Here is a 14,451-nt window from a genome sequence, read left to right as displayed (position 1 = left end):
TCTCTCTCTCTCTCTCTCTCTCTCTCTCTCTCTCTCTCTCTCTCTCTCTGTGTGTGTGTGTGTGTGTGTGTATGTGTATGTTTGTGGTATACGCACATGTGTGTGCTCATTTGTGGGTACATGCACCAAGGATAGAGCAGGATGTCCAGTGTCTTGATTTATCATTCTATCAGTGTCTTGATTTATCATCCCTTGAGAGATGGTCTTTCACTGAATCTAGACCTAGAATGGTAGCCAGTAAACCTCAGTTCTCCTTCTTCTGTTCCTTGCAGCTCTGGGTTTACAAGTGCACACACCATGCTAGCTTTCCATGTGGGTGCTGAGCTTGGAAGAAGCACATTTACCCACTTAGTCATATTCATAGCTACCATAAAAGGATGCTTTCATGGTTACACATAAAAATTAGAGTCTGTAACTCACCCTAAGATGGGACAGGGATAGTTTATAGCTCTATATCTATATATAGCTATGTATGTAGCTTTGTATTTTTAAAACATCAGACCTTCAACATTCACTTAAAATTATGAAAAATTCCACAATTTGAATAAAATAACAGTGATGAGAAGTTTAATATTGCTTTTCATCACTCTTGGTCAAAATTTTGAGGTTTTCAAATAGTAATCAAAAATTATAAAGTATGATTTATCTTGACTGGCACTGTATGGTTAACAAAGTCTAATGCCAAAGTCCTGTCTACTTCTAAGAACAACACTTGCTTTGTGTGGTGAGAAATATGGTAGATGTAATAGTTTTGGGTTGATCTTTATAAAACTTCATATAAAATTTACAAAAATAAGTATTAGAAAAGCTCTCCAATGTCTGCTATGATTTCTACTTCAAAAGTGATTCTACAGAATATAAAATGATATAAAACTTACTCAGGAATGATAATGACTGTGAATTCATTTCATGAATGGCTTTTGCAAATTCAAATGCCAGGGTCTTCCAGTTCTTTGGATCCTGCATAATGGAACATTCTGGGAGCAAAAGAAAAATCAATAGAGCTTCTTGATGTAGAGAACTGTATGGAAGCCCTCTGAGCAGATTCTCCTCAAGACAGGTGGTTATCTGTGGTCAAAAGGGGACAAAGAACAAGGCCAACTTACACAAGACACAGTATTGTGAATGACTACAAATTGTGGCTGCAGGTTTCATTCTACTATCTTCCAATTAGAAAGTTCACTTAGACCTTCTGGAGTCTATTGATGAACCATGGTCAACCTTTTCATTCACATACCCTTGAGGTAGTCTTTGAGTGAGCCATCTGTCCATTTTATATTATGAGACATGAAGGAAATAAAGTGAAATCACATGTAGATGAACATACACAGTGACTAGTCAGTTTGAAACTAATGAAAAGTTCTCCAGAAACAATTCAGTAAGCTAGTTGCAGTGGCACATATACGGAGTCTGTTACTCAGAAGGCTGCACCCAAGATTCATCTCAAAACAGACACTGAGCTTTTTTGATCATCCACCATAGAGGGTATCCTGCTTCCCAAACCCCTGTTCTTTCCATGTGCATTTCCAGAAAGAAGTTTGTCTCAGTATTACTTTCTTCCAGTTGGAAACAAAAGACTATATCTATTGTTCATTGAATGGTTTACTAAAAAAGTAAATGCCACCACCTATCACAATGTCTGGGCTAAAGAACCTTTCTAAAGTGACTAGCCTTCTATTCAGCCCCACCTCCCACCAAAACTAAGCTGCTGGTTTATTTATTCCTATGAAGAAGTATAATTGTGCAGTATCTCAGGTAAGTTTAACAGATAGTGGCTGTTACCAAGGAAGAAATCCATTTCTCTGCTGTTAACTTCTTGAAGACATCCCTTGCCAGTTTTAAGTCCACATCAATGAAATTATTCTCTCCATTATCTCTATGAACACAAAAAGCATTAAAAATACACAAACAGATGAGAATAGAGCATTTTAAAACTCCAAATAATATTACTTGGTTTCTGTCTTAGCATGCACAAAATATTAACTTTATTTAAAGATTGCTTCTTTTCAAAATAATAGACTAGAGCAACACAGAAGTGTAAAGATTCATGTTAAAAAGGAATAAACCACAACTTGTTATCTCTGAATCAGTAACATCAAGCATGGGCTGCAATTTTAGCAGAATTTTATTTTTTTAATTTAATTTAATTTTATTTTATTTTATGGTACTAGGATTGAGCCCAGGGCCTCTGACCTAGAACTTTATACATGATAAGCAACACTATACCACAGAGTTACAAGCTGATCTCTAGAAAGTTTCTGTAAATTAAGTCTAAAAACCATCAATCCCGACAGTCAGTCTATTCCACAGACTGGAATTGTTTACTCTCTACATATGGTGCCATTTCTGTTTAATTATTTATTTGTATACTTATTTATTTATAATTGCTTACTTTTTGGAACAAAGTCTTAGTATACCCAGGCTGGTCTTAAACTTGTGACCTTCCTGCCTCAGCTTCCAAGTACTAGGATTACAGGACTGCACCACTGTGTCTAGCCACCAGTTTTGCTTAAGCTTTACATTTCCGGTTACATTAGAGGTGGGGTGATGGAATAATAGTGGTTTCACTATTGCCAGGGACCTTGTCAGCACAGAGGTTTGACAGTTCATTTTAGAAATTTTTTGAAAGACACATTAATTCATTAATGAACACACTGTTTGTTCAATGAGAGTCTGAATCTCTTACCTCAAAATTCTGTTCTTGATATTTCCACCAGTCCTAGATCCTTGCATATTTACCCAATTCTTCTCAACCCTGACCACTTACTACATTAAAATACTGCTCAGATACTGTCTAGTTGGCAGGTTGATTAAGTCATATTTCATGACAAGCATCAAGCAAGTCTAACAGCTTTAAAAAAAATAATCAACACATATTTGGGGCTTGCTGATTAAGTATCAATATTGATATTAGAACAAGAATTTATACAAATTATAACTGTCAATATTTCTCAAAAATTCTTTCTCCTTCGCAGCTGTCACCTGGAAGTTTAAAACTCCCAAAAAGTGGTCATGGATATTTTTCTTCTTTAAAAAGACAGTATTGTAGAAGAGGAGAGAACACTTCTGCCTTGCTCCTGGCCTTGTGGAATCTTTAGGTGGGCCTAAGAAGGATATAAGTATAGAGGATTCTCATACAAGCAATAAACAAAAGGAAAAAATACCATGAAAAAGAGATATAAGTTTTATTAAAATTATATGTACATAGGAACAAGATACATCCAAAGAAATGACACAAACATGTTTTGCACTTTTTAGACAAATAATGTTTGTGAAGGAATGATAAGATAAATGTGTGAGTAGGCTAAGATAGTAACTCTTAAGGAGTAAGTAGGAGAGGTGTGTGTGTGTGTGTGTGTGTGTGTGTGTAGCTAAAAGAGCTACTCCAGTGAGTATCCATGTAGGTTCCTCACAACTCCACTTACCATTCTCCTTTCCCTTACACACCTTTCATTCAGCCCTTAACTATTTATTGCTTGCTACGTGTAGAAAAACAAACCAACGTTTCCAGCAGTGAAGACCTCCCTGCAAGAACATGCCTGCAAAGGATCTCCTTCATTCCTCTCCAGAAGAGAAGAGGAAACAAAAGAAAAAGCATTTGGTGCAGAGCACCAATTCCTACTTTATGGATGTGAAATGCCCAGGATGCTATAAAATCATCACAGTCGTTAGCCACGCACAGTCCTCTGTCAGCCTACAGGTGGAAAAGCAAGGCTGACAGAAGGATGCTCTTTCAGGGGTAAGCAGCACTGAAAGTCCCTGATTCGAGATGAGTGGTAACTTTCCCAATAGACATATTTTGGATAAAACAAAAGAAAAACAAACAAAAACAAAACAGGCCAGATACTCTGGTTAATCTGTTCTGTAGTTATCATGCCTTAGGTGATTTTAGCTGGAAATAAGCAATATGCCAATTTGATGTATTTTGAGCTGATATGGCATTAACTCTTAGAATTTAGTATAGTAAATTCCCCTATGTACAATAAACATGAGTCTGAAGAAAAAAGGGGACATCGTGTCCTGGAGAGTCTTTCCCTTCCAAACTAGAAAGAGAAAATGGGGGAGAGATGGCAGAGGGCAAGGCAAACAATGTCCAGATTTCTTCTCTGCTTTTGGCTGGGACCTGTTATAGATACACAGATGTTTTGCAGACTCTGAAAAGATGATGCCTAGTGAACTGTCAGCCAGAAGCCATGGCACTTATCTTGCTAAGTTTCTTTAGTTCCTAGGAAATTCTTTCCTCTGGCTAGTCCTTATATTGTCAACTTTTAAAGCTGCTTGGGGAGAATTGTCCGTAAGAGTCTTCTCAGCTGTGGACCTCGAAGTCAACAGTACTGACTGGCCAGGCATCATAAACTCACTGGTGCAATAGTACAAATTCTCTAGTCACCTGCCGCTTTCTGATTGAACTTGAGGTCTCATACACAGGAAGGAAAACACAGATCTTAATGGGGAAGCTACTGCTCTTGTTTTACTAAATGAATATGAACCAGTTTTCCTTCTGAAAAATTACACTTATGCCCAGAAAACAGTGCCAGTGTCAGGTTTGGCCAGAGAAACTTCCTTTTACAGTGGCCAGTGGTAACTCAAAATAGGGCAGGGAGATGGTTCAGAAGGGGAGAGTGTATTTGTGAAGGCAAGAGGACCTGGGTTCTCTAGCACCCACATACAAAGCCAATAACCTTGGTGCCTGTGTACCTGTGACCTGAACTGGGAGGTGGAGAATGATATCCAGGAACCTCTTGACCATCAAACCTAGTCACAGGAGCAAGCTCCAGGTTCAGGGCTCAGCTCTTGTCTTAAAAACTAAGGTTCCCTTCACTGTTGATGGGAACTATTGCACTACCTTTCAACAAACCTGATTTGTTTGCCTTTATTTCTACCCTTTTACTACTTAATGTTCTCTGATGGTTTCATATAGCTCTATGATGTTTTCCAGTTATTCTTTCCTCATCCTCTCCTTTCTTTCATTTCATTTCAATGTTCTTTCATTACAGCAATACTAACCCTAATTAAGACACATGCAAAGGAAGAAAAACGACTTGCTGGAATTCCTGGGCATATGGATCGTGTGAGCGTGTGTGTGTGTGTGTGTGTGTGTGTGTGTGTGTGTGTGTGTGTAAGAGAGAGAGGGGGAGGAAGGGAGGGAGGGAGAGAGAGAGAGAGGGAGGAGTAAGAGAGGGAGAGAGAGAGAGAGAGAGAGAGAGAGAGAGAGAGAGAGAGAGAGATATTCATGTGAATGAGAGATAGAAGGCCTAAATACTGAGCATTAAAACAATTACTTAAACTGTTAGGTAATGTCAGCACTTAGAAGATGAAGACAGGACAGTCAGACATGCAGGGTCCTCCTCGTCTACACAGTGAGATCAAAGTTAGCTGGGCTACATGAGAGTCCTGGTTTTGAAACAGTAAAGCATGTTTAGGCACAGCTGTTTATCTGTAGACATAAGGAGCCTGACTAAAATGCCATTCTCTCCAATTAAACAACAGAGAAAGGAATATGGAGGAGTTAGTTTATAACATGAAAGAATCCTTTATCAACCAGAAAATTCTCTATGGTGGAATGTGTGGTGACAAAATTCACACTCAACTTGGTTCTATAAGTTTTCTTTTACACAGCCCCCAGTAATTTAAATAAAGGTAATTTCCACTGAAGCTTTACCTTTTCTTCAGAAAGCTTGCAGTCAAACAAGCAGAAGATGAAAATATCAAGCTGATTTCTCTGCAAACATAATAACAAGGGCCAAGTCACATTTGGGCAGTGTCCAGAATTTTGACATTTTGAGGTGACATTGTTATATGCCAGTGCTTCTCAACTTGTGAACTGCAACCTCTTTGGGGAGGTCAAATGACCATTTCATAAAAGTGGCCTAAGACCATTGGAAATACCAGATTTTTACATTATGATTTGTAATAGAAGCAAAATTAATTATGAAGTGCCAACAAAAATAATTTTACATTGGAGACCACTACACATGAGAGACTGTATTAAAGGGTCACAGCATTAGGAAGGTTGAGAACCACTGTCATATACACATGTGTTGAGCAGTACTTATAGGTAGCCTAGGATTCATGTGATCTTTGGGCTGAAGGTTAGAAATACCTATAGCTTCCTTTATCTTATATACGAATAAATAATAGCTCTAGACTCATTAATTTCCATATTATGAGCATACAGCTTGTAAATGTTACTACTGTATCTCACCAGAACTGTTTATAGTTGATTTTCTGTGCATTTGCATTTGAATAATGAACACAACCAGTCACTTTGAAGGCCTAAATTCTGAAATGCTAGTGAATCAACTATGAAGACCTGAATGCAGTACAACTTGCTACTAAGACTCATTCATACATCTCCCTTACTTAGAAAGTTACGTGCCATATACATTCTCCTTGTAGCTCTAATATTAAATAAACAAATAATTACCGTGCACATCAATGACCAATCCAACCAAAAGATAGTAAAAGAGAATCAACCCCAAATGTAAATTCTGTTAGGACAGAGCCAACCCTTCTTTCTCACAGCTAGGGCAAAGTGATTAGGATTTCAGAAGCACAGAAGGGGCTCTGCTCTACGTCATCAAGCTAGCTTACCTTCTGGCATCTTGATGATCTTTTCCTTTGTTTGCTGCTCTCCATTTCTTTACCAGAGACTGGTTGATTCGGATCATTTCGGGCAGGATTCTCCTGGAAACACTTGTGGACCTAGTGTTCTTTAAGCAAGAAGATAAAAGCAAAAATGATCAGGGAAATGCACACACATGTTGAGTAACAATCAGTACAGTGCCTGACACACGAAAGGCCTGTCCTCTTGCACAGGGGTTTGGTGAGCTTTTGCATCAGGGCTGGCCTGTACATTCTGTTTCCTAACTTGGGCCATTGCTTGGTCTGTATTTTTAAAAGTGTAATCATGAAAGAAAAGATTAAAAATAGAGACAGAAATAGGTGCTTGTAAATTAATATTCATCTTACCATCATCCAAATGGCCATAAGATGAAAATATCGATCAACAGATGAATGCATTTTCAATGTGATAATATAATATGCAGTGAAATATTACTTAGCATTGAAAATGGTACTCTAATATAAGGTGTGTTTATTCTAGACCATGCTAAGTGAAAATAAATCAAATAAAAATAGAAATCTTATGATTCCACATATATAAAGTATGTCAAGCAAAGGAGAAATTCCCTAGGACTGAGGAGGTCAGGGAATGAGGAATTCTTGTTTAATAGATCTCAGGTGTCTGTTTGGGGTGATTAAAAGGTTTGAGAAACAGTGATGAAACTTGATGGCATTAGGAATGCAATTAATGCCACAGAAAATTGTAGGCAATGTGTTGAAAATACCATAAACACAATCTTATATGTAATTTGAGATAGGGTCTCACTATATAGCCAAGAGTGACACTTGATACAAACACACACACACACACACACACACACACACACACACACACACACACCACTTTTCTTCAATCAAATAAAATCTTCTGGGAAATATGTATAAATACAATGCATCAAGTGTCAAGACCCACTATGCTGGTGACAGGGTCTGTGCCAGGACTTTGTTCATCCAGAGCCACACTTCCAGCTCCTACCTGAGCACTTAGATTTAAATTCCAGTGGTTTGGAAACTTATCATTCACAAAGGTTTATTTTCTCTTGCATCTAAGCATCTCAGTACAATGATCTGCCCCCTACTGGCAGCTATGTGTCATTTATTTTCCTCTTCAAAGTCCCTAGCTTCTCCTTGGAAACTTCACAAGCACCATGGCCCTTGGTGGGCTTGCCACTGCTCCTGTCCTCGTGCTCCCTGCTCTCATTCTTGGCAACTTCAAAGTTGATGACAGCAGTCTATCTCCTGCTTCAACATCTCACTCCCAATCTTATCCTCACTCCATTCTCTCCTCATTTTAGCTACTCCTGACAGGGAGAAGGTTTCCGAACTGAAGCGACTGACTCCTGGGATTAGATAATTCTTCGTTGTGAAGGATCCTACACATAGTAAGATATTTAGTACTTACTGTTCCTAGCCCTTACCCACTAGAAGCCAGTAGTAGTCACTGTCAGCATACCAACTTAAAATGTCTACAGACACAACCAAATGATTGTTAGAATGCAAAATCACCCTTACTTAAAAAGCACCAGCTTATGCCTAGGGCATAAACTGGACTTTTACATTAACAATTGCTCCATTTGTAAGCATCCGTTTGGAATAGTCTCTCTGACCATAACATCAGATCTCATTCTGTGATCATCTCCTTACTCTAGAACTAGCTTAGCTCCTATGTTTCACTCTTCTAATCACTCCCACGACTCCTTTAGGCCTCCCTTATTGGACTGCAAAATTTCATCTGTCATTATGTTCAAGTCTGGATTACTCAAAGTCAACTCCCAATGCCTAACACCACTGAAGACAACCTGCCCATCGTGCTGGCCAACCACACTCAAGCTATGATCACAAATTTCAATGGGCACTTCCAAAGCCAGTTGCTTTCTCTTACTCTGATACTATTGCTCATCTCTCTTTGGCTTTCCTCACATTCCTCTGCTTCTCTCACTCTCACATCAGCTTTGGTCATCAAGCAGTTACTAATCACCAACTCACTCTCATCTGCAGCCAGAATGGCATATTTCTCTCCTTAGGCATCTCCATTCTATACTTAACGTTTTGTCATCTTGACATAAAGCTTAGGGAATCTCAATTGAACTGACTGTATCACATTGGACTATGGCTTTTGTCTCTAGAGCATTTTCTTAATTAATGATTGATGTGTGAGGGCCCAGCTGACTGTAAGTGGTGCCATCCCCATGCAGATGAGTCTGGGCTCTATAAGAAAAGTAACAGAACAAGCCACAGCAAGACATTAAGTAGTGTTCCTTCAGGGTCTCTACTTCAGTTCCTGCCTCCAGGTTCCTGCCCCGAGTTCCTACCCTGACTTCCCTTCATGATGGACTAGTAAGCTGTAAGCCAATTCAGCCCTTTCATCCCCAGTTTGCTATTGGTCAGAATGTTTTATCACAGCCAGTGAGAACAACTGACACAGCACTGGACTCTGTTTTCTCTCTCCTGCTCTGGGACATTCTTCTGTCACTCATGAGAATCCATCCCATTATCTTCTAATTTTACTTTCCTGTCAAATGTCTCTGTTGTCAAAAGCCTTGTTTCCACTTCTTCTCCTCTACTTGCACTGACCCCACCCGGAGATTTATTGCTCTCTCTTAAAATTAAACTCTGCGCTTGTCTGTCTTGACCTTCCTGCACAGTTGCTTCTCTGGAAACGCTGCCTCCTAGCTCCCAAGTAAGAAACCATTCTTTCACATCTTCTTATTTGGTTCTTCCTCTGCTGTCCCATCTGTGCCCCACAGCCTGATTTTTGTACCTCTTCTTCCCCTCTGTCTCAGACATCTCCCCTGCCCAATCTTCCCTCTCTTCTTTTGTCTTGAGCCTGCCCCTCATTGCCCACATCCTTCTCCTGCCACCCCATTTTGGAACCAAATTTAGGGCTATTGCTTTTGCACGCAAGGCAAGTAACCTCCCATGGAGCCACATCTCCAGCCCTCTGTTCATTTTCAGATACAAGGTCTTGTTAACATGTCCACCATTTTAACAGAAGAACACATTAGTAAAAGGTCTGAAAATAAATAATATATTGTCTCAAACAGTAGTCTGAAATTTAAGGAAAGGTGGGTACAGCTTAGAAGAAAATGCTTGCCTAGCATATACAAGGCTTTGGGTTTGATCCCCAGCACCAGAGAAAGAAAGGATTCCTGAAACTTAAAAGGAAAAAGAGAAATAACACGTACTGATACCCGACGAGTTGTCACAAAGTTGGCATGTGCTCCAGCAAAAATGTCTTTGACTTCAATATTCACCAGGTCTAAAAAATTAAGAGATCCATGTTCAAAGTTTTACCAGGGAAAAATAAACCTATACGAAACTAAGCCAAATTTACTCACTTGTTAAAAATTTATACTCTCCTAAATTTTGACTACAAATAGCATAAGAATTCATTTTGACCAGATGAAATGTTATTTATTCACTCAATAAACATTTATAGTTTTGGTTCTAGGCCCTTGCATAATGCATCAGGGTTGATTTGCTTAGGTATTTGCTTGAATGTATCAAACCATGTTGTTAATATAATTAACTAATTTGACATCTTTTGAATCACTTAAATCTTTACAAATGATTGCCTATTACTCCAGGAAAAAAATCAGCAGTTTAAAATAAAAATACTAAGAACTATAATCATAGTTTAGTGGGGTCCTGTGAAAGAAGTCTGACTGAGGTGTCTCCTTTCAGTCAATCAGTCATGAGCTAGTGGAAGGACTCATACCCTCTGCAGATAGCAGGCAGGTAATGTCAGAGTTCTCTGCTGGAGCATCCTGATGAGTGGTAATGTCAGAGTTCTCTGCTGGGGCATCCTGATGAGTTGGGTTGCTTGAGTGACTTGGTCCATGGCCTAAAGATACCACCTGTCCAGTGGTGCAGACATATGCAATGGTGTGATAACTACAATATAAAATACAATAGTGACAATATGATAGTCCAAAGAACCAGATACCCTTGAGTCTAAGAAAAGAATGGAAATGACAGATTTACCTTCACCATACAACCAGCTGTCTCATTACAGTATTAGTGTTGCAGAGTACTAGGCATCCCTCAATCCCTGAAGAGGTGGTATTAACTTACTGGTAAAGATACTATTAGTGACGGGATTTACTATGGCTCATACCATGTTGCTTTTTTGGTTTTGTGTTGAGACAGAATCTCATATAGACCAGGCTTGCCACCATCTCTCCATGTAGCCAAGGATAACCTCGACTTTTTGATCCTTCTGTCTTGACCTCCTTAGTGCTGGGATTAGAAGAATAGCTCACCACCACCACCACCACCATCACTACAGCTGGGACCACTGGCACCACACCCAGTATGTATGGTTCTAGAGATCTATACGAGGACCACTGAATGTTAGGCAAGCACTCTATCAGTTTTCTATTTATTTTATTTATTTAGTCTTAATTTTAAAAAACAGCATACTGTTGCAGGACATATTTAAATTGGCAGCATTCAATCTGGCTTTTCTTAATCAGCCACCATGTTCCCGACTAGCCTAGGCCTGTGACCAGGAGCGGCTGCAGCTTACCACCGCTGCTTAGCTCAGGCAGTGTGCTCAGGCCGTCAGAGACACCAGCCCTGCCACTCATGAGACACCAGTGTCTCCACAATGCTTGGCTGAGCCCAGACCATCCCACCATCCACGCGGGCCCAGTAGGAACAAGACTCTAATGCTTAGATTATCCGAAAGCTTTATATATCTGGTAATGCTCAATAACAAGATGTTCACACAATCAGAGGTGTAACCCAATACCTAACTTAGATATACCAATTACCTTTGACTGCTAGAGACACACACATGTCTGCTTCCATGTTCCCCTCTCTCCTGTTCTCTCCCCAGCCCCTCCTCTTCCTTCTGCTCTTCCTCCTCTTCCTCTCCTTACTCCTCCTTCCTTAGCTCCTCCTACAGCATACGAAATATCAGGCTTCCTTACAATGCTGGCAAACGCTTGTTTTTATTGACTCCCTTTGTCATATCTGCTCATATCTCTCTATGTCCCTGCTCCTTTATCCTTCCACCCCTGTGGCATCCTTGCTGCTTTCATGTCACACGTGTTCCATTGCCTGCCTTCCTCATATTGCCTACTTTTCTCCATTTTGGTCCCCTTTATAGTTGTATGACCCATCACGCTCCCACCCACACATGTACATACAGACAAAAAGAAAAAGCTAAGATCTGCATGAGACAGTACATTCTTCTTTCTGAGTCTGAGTCATCTCTCTTAAATAGTAATCTCTAGATTTATTCATTTTCCTGGAAACTGTATATTCCTTTTTTTTCTTGATAGCTGAAGAAAATTCCATTGTATATGTATATCATGTTTTCATGACCTATCCATCTATCAAGAGACACCTAGGCTGATTCTATTTCCTGGCTTTTGTGAATAGTATGTAAGTGTCTCTGTGGTAAGGTATCTCAATCCTTTGGGTGTATACCCTGGAGCTGAGTCAAATGGTAGCTCTACTTTTAATAGCTTGAGGAATCTCTCGCCTGATTTCCATGGTGACTGCATCAGTTTATAGCTCTGCCAGCACTGGCTTTTTCTCTCCCTTACCAGGATTCCTTTGGCTTTTTTTCCTGGTGACAGCTGGTCTGACATGGGTGAGTGTTGGCTGAGTGAGGTGGAATCTCAAATTAGTTTCCATATGCATTTCCCTGCAGGCTAGAGATGTTAAACATGCCTAAAAATGTTCATGTTTATGTGTGCTGCTTATTGTGAGACCCTTCTGCTCAGTTCATGGTCTGTCTGTTAGCAGTTTGGGTTTGTTTATATGTTCTAGATTTTAACCTTCTGTTTGAAGTAGCTGACAAGGATTTTCTCCCATTGAAGGCTGTCTGTTAACTCTACTGATAGATTTCCTTGCTTTGTTTAAGCCTTTAAATTCCATTCAATTCAACTGTTAACTCTTAGAGCTATCCTTCTTCCTCTGGAGTCCTTCAGAAAGTTCTGCTATGCCTGCCGACATCTTGAAGGATTTTCCTCCTGTCTCCCTCTAGCATTCTCAGGGCTTTGGCTTTCAAATTAAGGTTTTAATTCACTTGAGTTGTTTTTTTTTTTTCTTTTCAAGTATCTGTGTATGTATGATGCCCATGTGGGTGCGGTGTCTGGGCATGTATGGTGTCTGTGCATGTAGGTATGCATACATGAGTGTGGGCAAATGTATGTGTGAGTCTGTTGGGTCCCTGGGATCATGTCAAGAATCTTCTCCCACTGCTTTTATTCCTTCATCACTAAGGTAAGGTCTATTAATGAACCCAGCCAAAGACTGCAGACATGACTAGCCTCTTGCAGAAGGCCCTGCTTTTTACCTTCCAAGGCTGGAATTACGGGTAGACTGTCACACCCACTGCCATTGATATGGTTCCTGGAGATATGACCTCTGGTCCTCCTGCTTATGCTGAAAGCACTTGAATCACAGAGCATCTTCCAGGATAACTCTGAGTTAACGTTTACAGAATAAGAGATATGAATCTTGTTTTACTTTTATTCAGGTGACTATCCTGTTTTGCTAGCACCATTTGTTGAATAGGGAGGGATTTGTTTTGTTTTGTTTTGTTTTCCCAATCAAATACTATGTAGCCCTATTTGTGTAAATTTATTTGTGGGTCCCATATTCTATTCTATGTGCTCTAAATGAAAAACTCTCATTTTTTAATGCAATGGGTTAGATACATACATACTCAAAATGCCCTCATAATTAGGTTATCTAAAACCCTGAATATGTGCTAATCATCATCATGTCCTGAGTGCATGATATTAATTAGTCTCATCAATTTAAGCAGCCAACAACCCCACCTTTGCTGTTTAATTCTCTCCTACCTTCTACTCAGAGTAAGGCAGTCTATATGTCGTAAGCTTCTAATAATTATTTGTTACATAATTATCAATAGATATGAATATTTTAAATTAAAATGTATCTTAAAGAAATAAATTTTCAAAGACAGAATCTTTATTAGAAGCATAGCCATGTGTTTTGGGGTTTCTAAGTAATAAGCATAATACTGTCTATTCAAACGTTTAAAAAGGCCTGATACCTTCCACACGCTATCTGTGAAACACAGCCGTCAACCCCTTTTATGAGTTGTGGGCCTCTTCGCCCACTCCTGGGGCTGTGCTGTAGCTGTCCAGAGCTATTGCCTCCAAATGTAAACACTTGTCCGTCCTGTTTAAGAAATAAGGAATCAGATCACAAAATGTTAGTATGAAAGTGATATGTAAAATTGTTGTATCTTTTATGACTTGATTAATAAATTTCCATAAATATATTCCAAAATTATTTATTTATATATATTTAATATAAGTTTATGAGACTTAAGCCCATGCATGCAGAGCATGATGACTATTAGTGTATATTCAGGGTTTTAGATAACCTAATCATGAGGGCATTTTGAATATTTATGTACCTAACCATTTACATTAAAATCATATCTATTATATATTTATAAATTTTCATAACTTATTCAAAATATTTATGTTATTGTTCCAAAAATATTTATAAATTTATCTATGGAATTTCCTTTAAAACTGAGCACTTTGAATATGTTAAGAATGTATTACATGCTTAAATTTTCTAAAAGAGGAGCCGGAAAGATGGCTCAGCATTTAAGAGCATGTACTGCTTTGCAGAGAACCAGAGATTGATTCCATCATCCATATCAGGCAGCTTACCACCACCTGTAACTCCAGCTCCAGGGAAATCGAATCCTCTTATACTCATGTATACACACACACACACACACACACACATACACACACACAAAGAGAGAGAAAGAGACAGAGAGAGAGAGAGAGAGAGAGAGAGAGAGAGAGAGAGAGAGAGAGAGGA

The 14,451-nt window shown here is 39.2% G+C and overlaps 1 protein-coding gene and 1 pseudogene across 2 annotated transcripts in view; one reads left to right on the top strand and one right to left on the bottom strand.

Annotated features, from left to right (window-relative positions):
* Herc6 (HECT and RLD domain containing E3 ubiquitin protein ligase family member 6) overlaps positions 1-14,451 on the bottom strand; it is an 81,543-nt gene that overhangs the window by 47,759 nt on the left and 19,333 nt on the right. For both annotated transcript variants that reach the window (XM_028789397.1, XM_028789398.1), the window contains exons 6-12: positions 13,661-13,788; positions 10,343-10,518; positions 9,810-9,883; positions 6,595-6,713; positions 5,663-5,722; positions 1,783-1,876; positions 879-1,068 (exon numbers count right to left, since the gene is read on the bottom strand). In XM_028789397.1, coding sequence (XP_028645230.1) covers positions 879-1,068; positions 1,783-1,876; positions 5,663-5,722; positions 6,595-6,713; positions 9,810-9,883; positions 10,343-10,518; positions 13,661-13,788 — 841 coding nt within the window. The remainder of the gene's footprint in view (positions 1-878; positions 1,069-1,782; positions 1,877-5,662; positions 5,723-6,594; positions 6,714-9,809; positions 9,884-10,342; positions 10,519-13,660; positions 13,789-14,451) is intronic.
* On the top strand, positions 3,536-3,753 carry LOC114640480 (annotated as a pseudogene).

This window comes from Grammomys surdaster, unplaced genomic scaffold (genome assembly GCF_004785775.1).
Source record: "Grammomys surdaster isolate TR1022 unplaced genomic scaffold, NIH_TR_1.0 125832, whole genome shotgun sequence".
Lineage (NCBI taxonomy): Eukaryota > Metazoa > Chordata > Mammalia > Rodentia > Muridae > Grammomys > Grammomys surdaster.
Note: the sequence above shows the minus strand (reverse complement) of the source record. Positions and strands in the feature narration are given on the sequence as shown.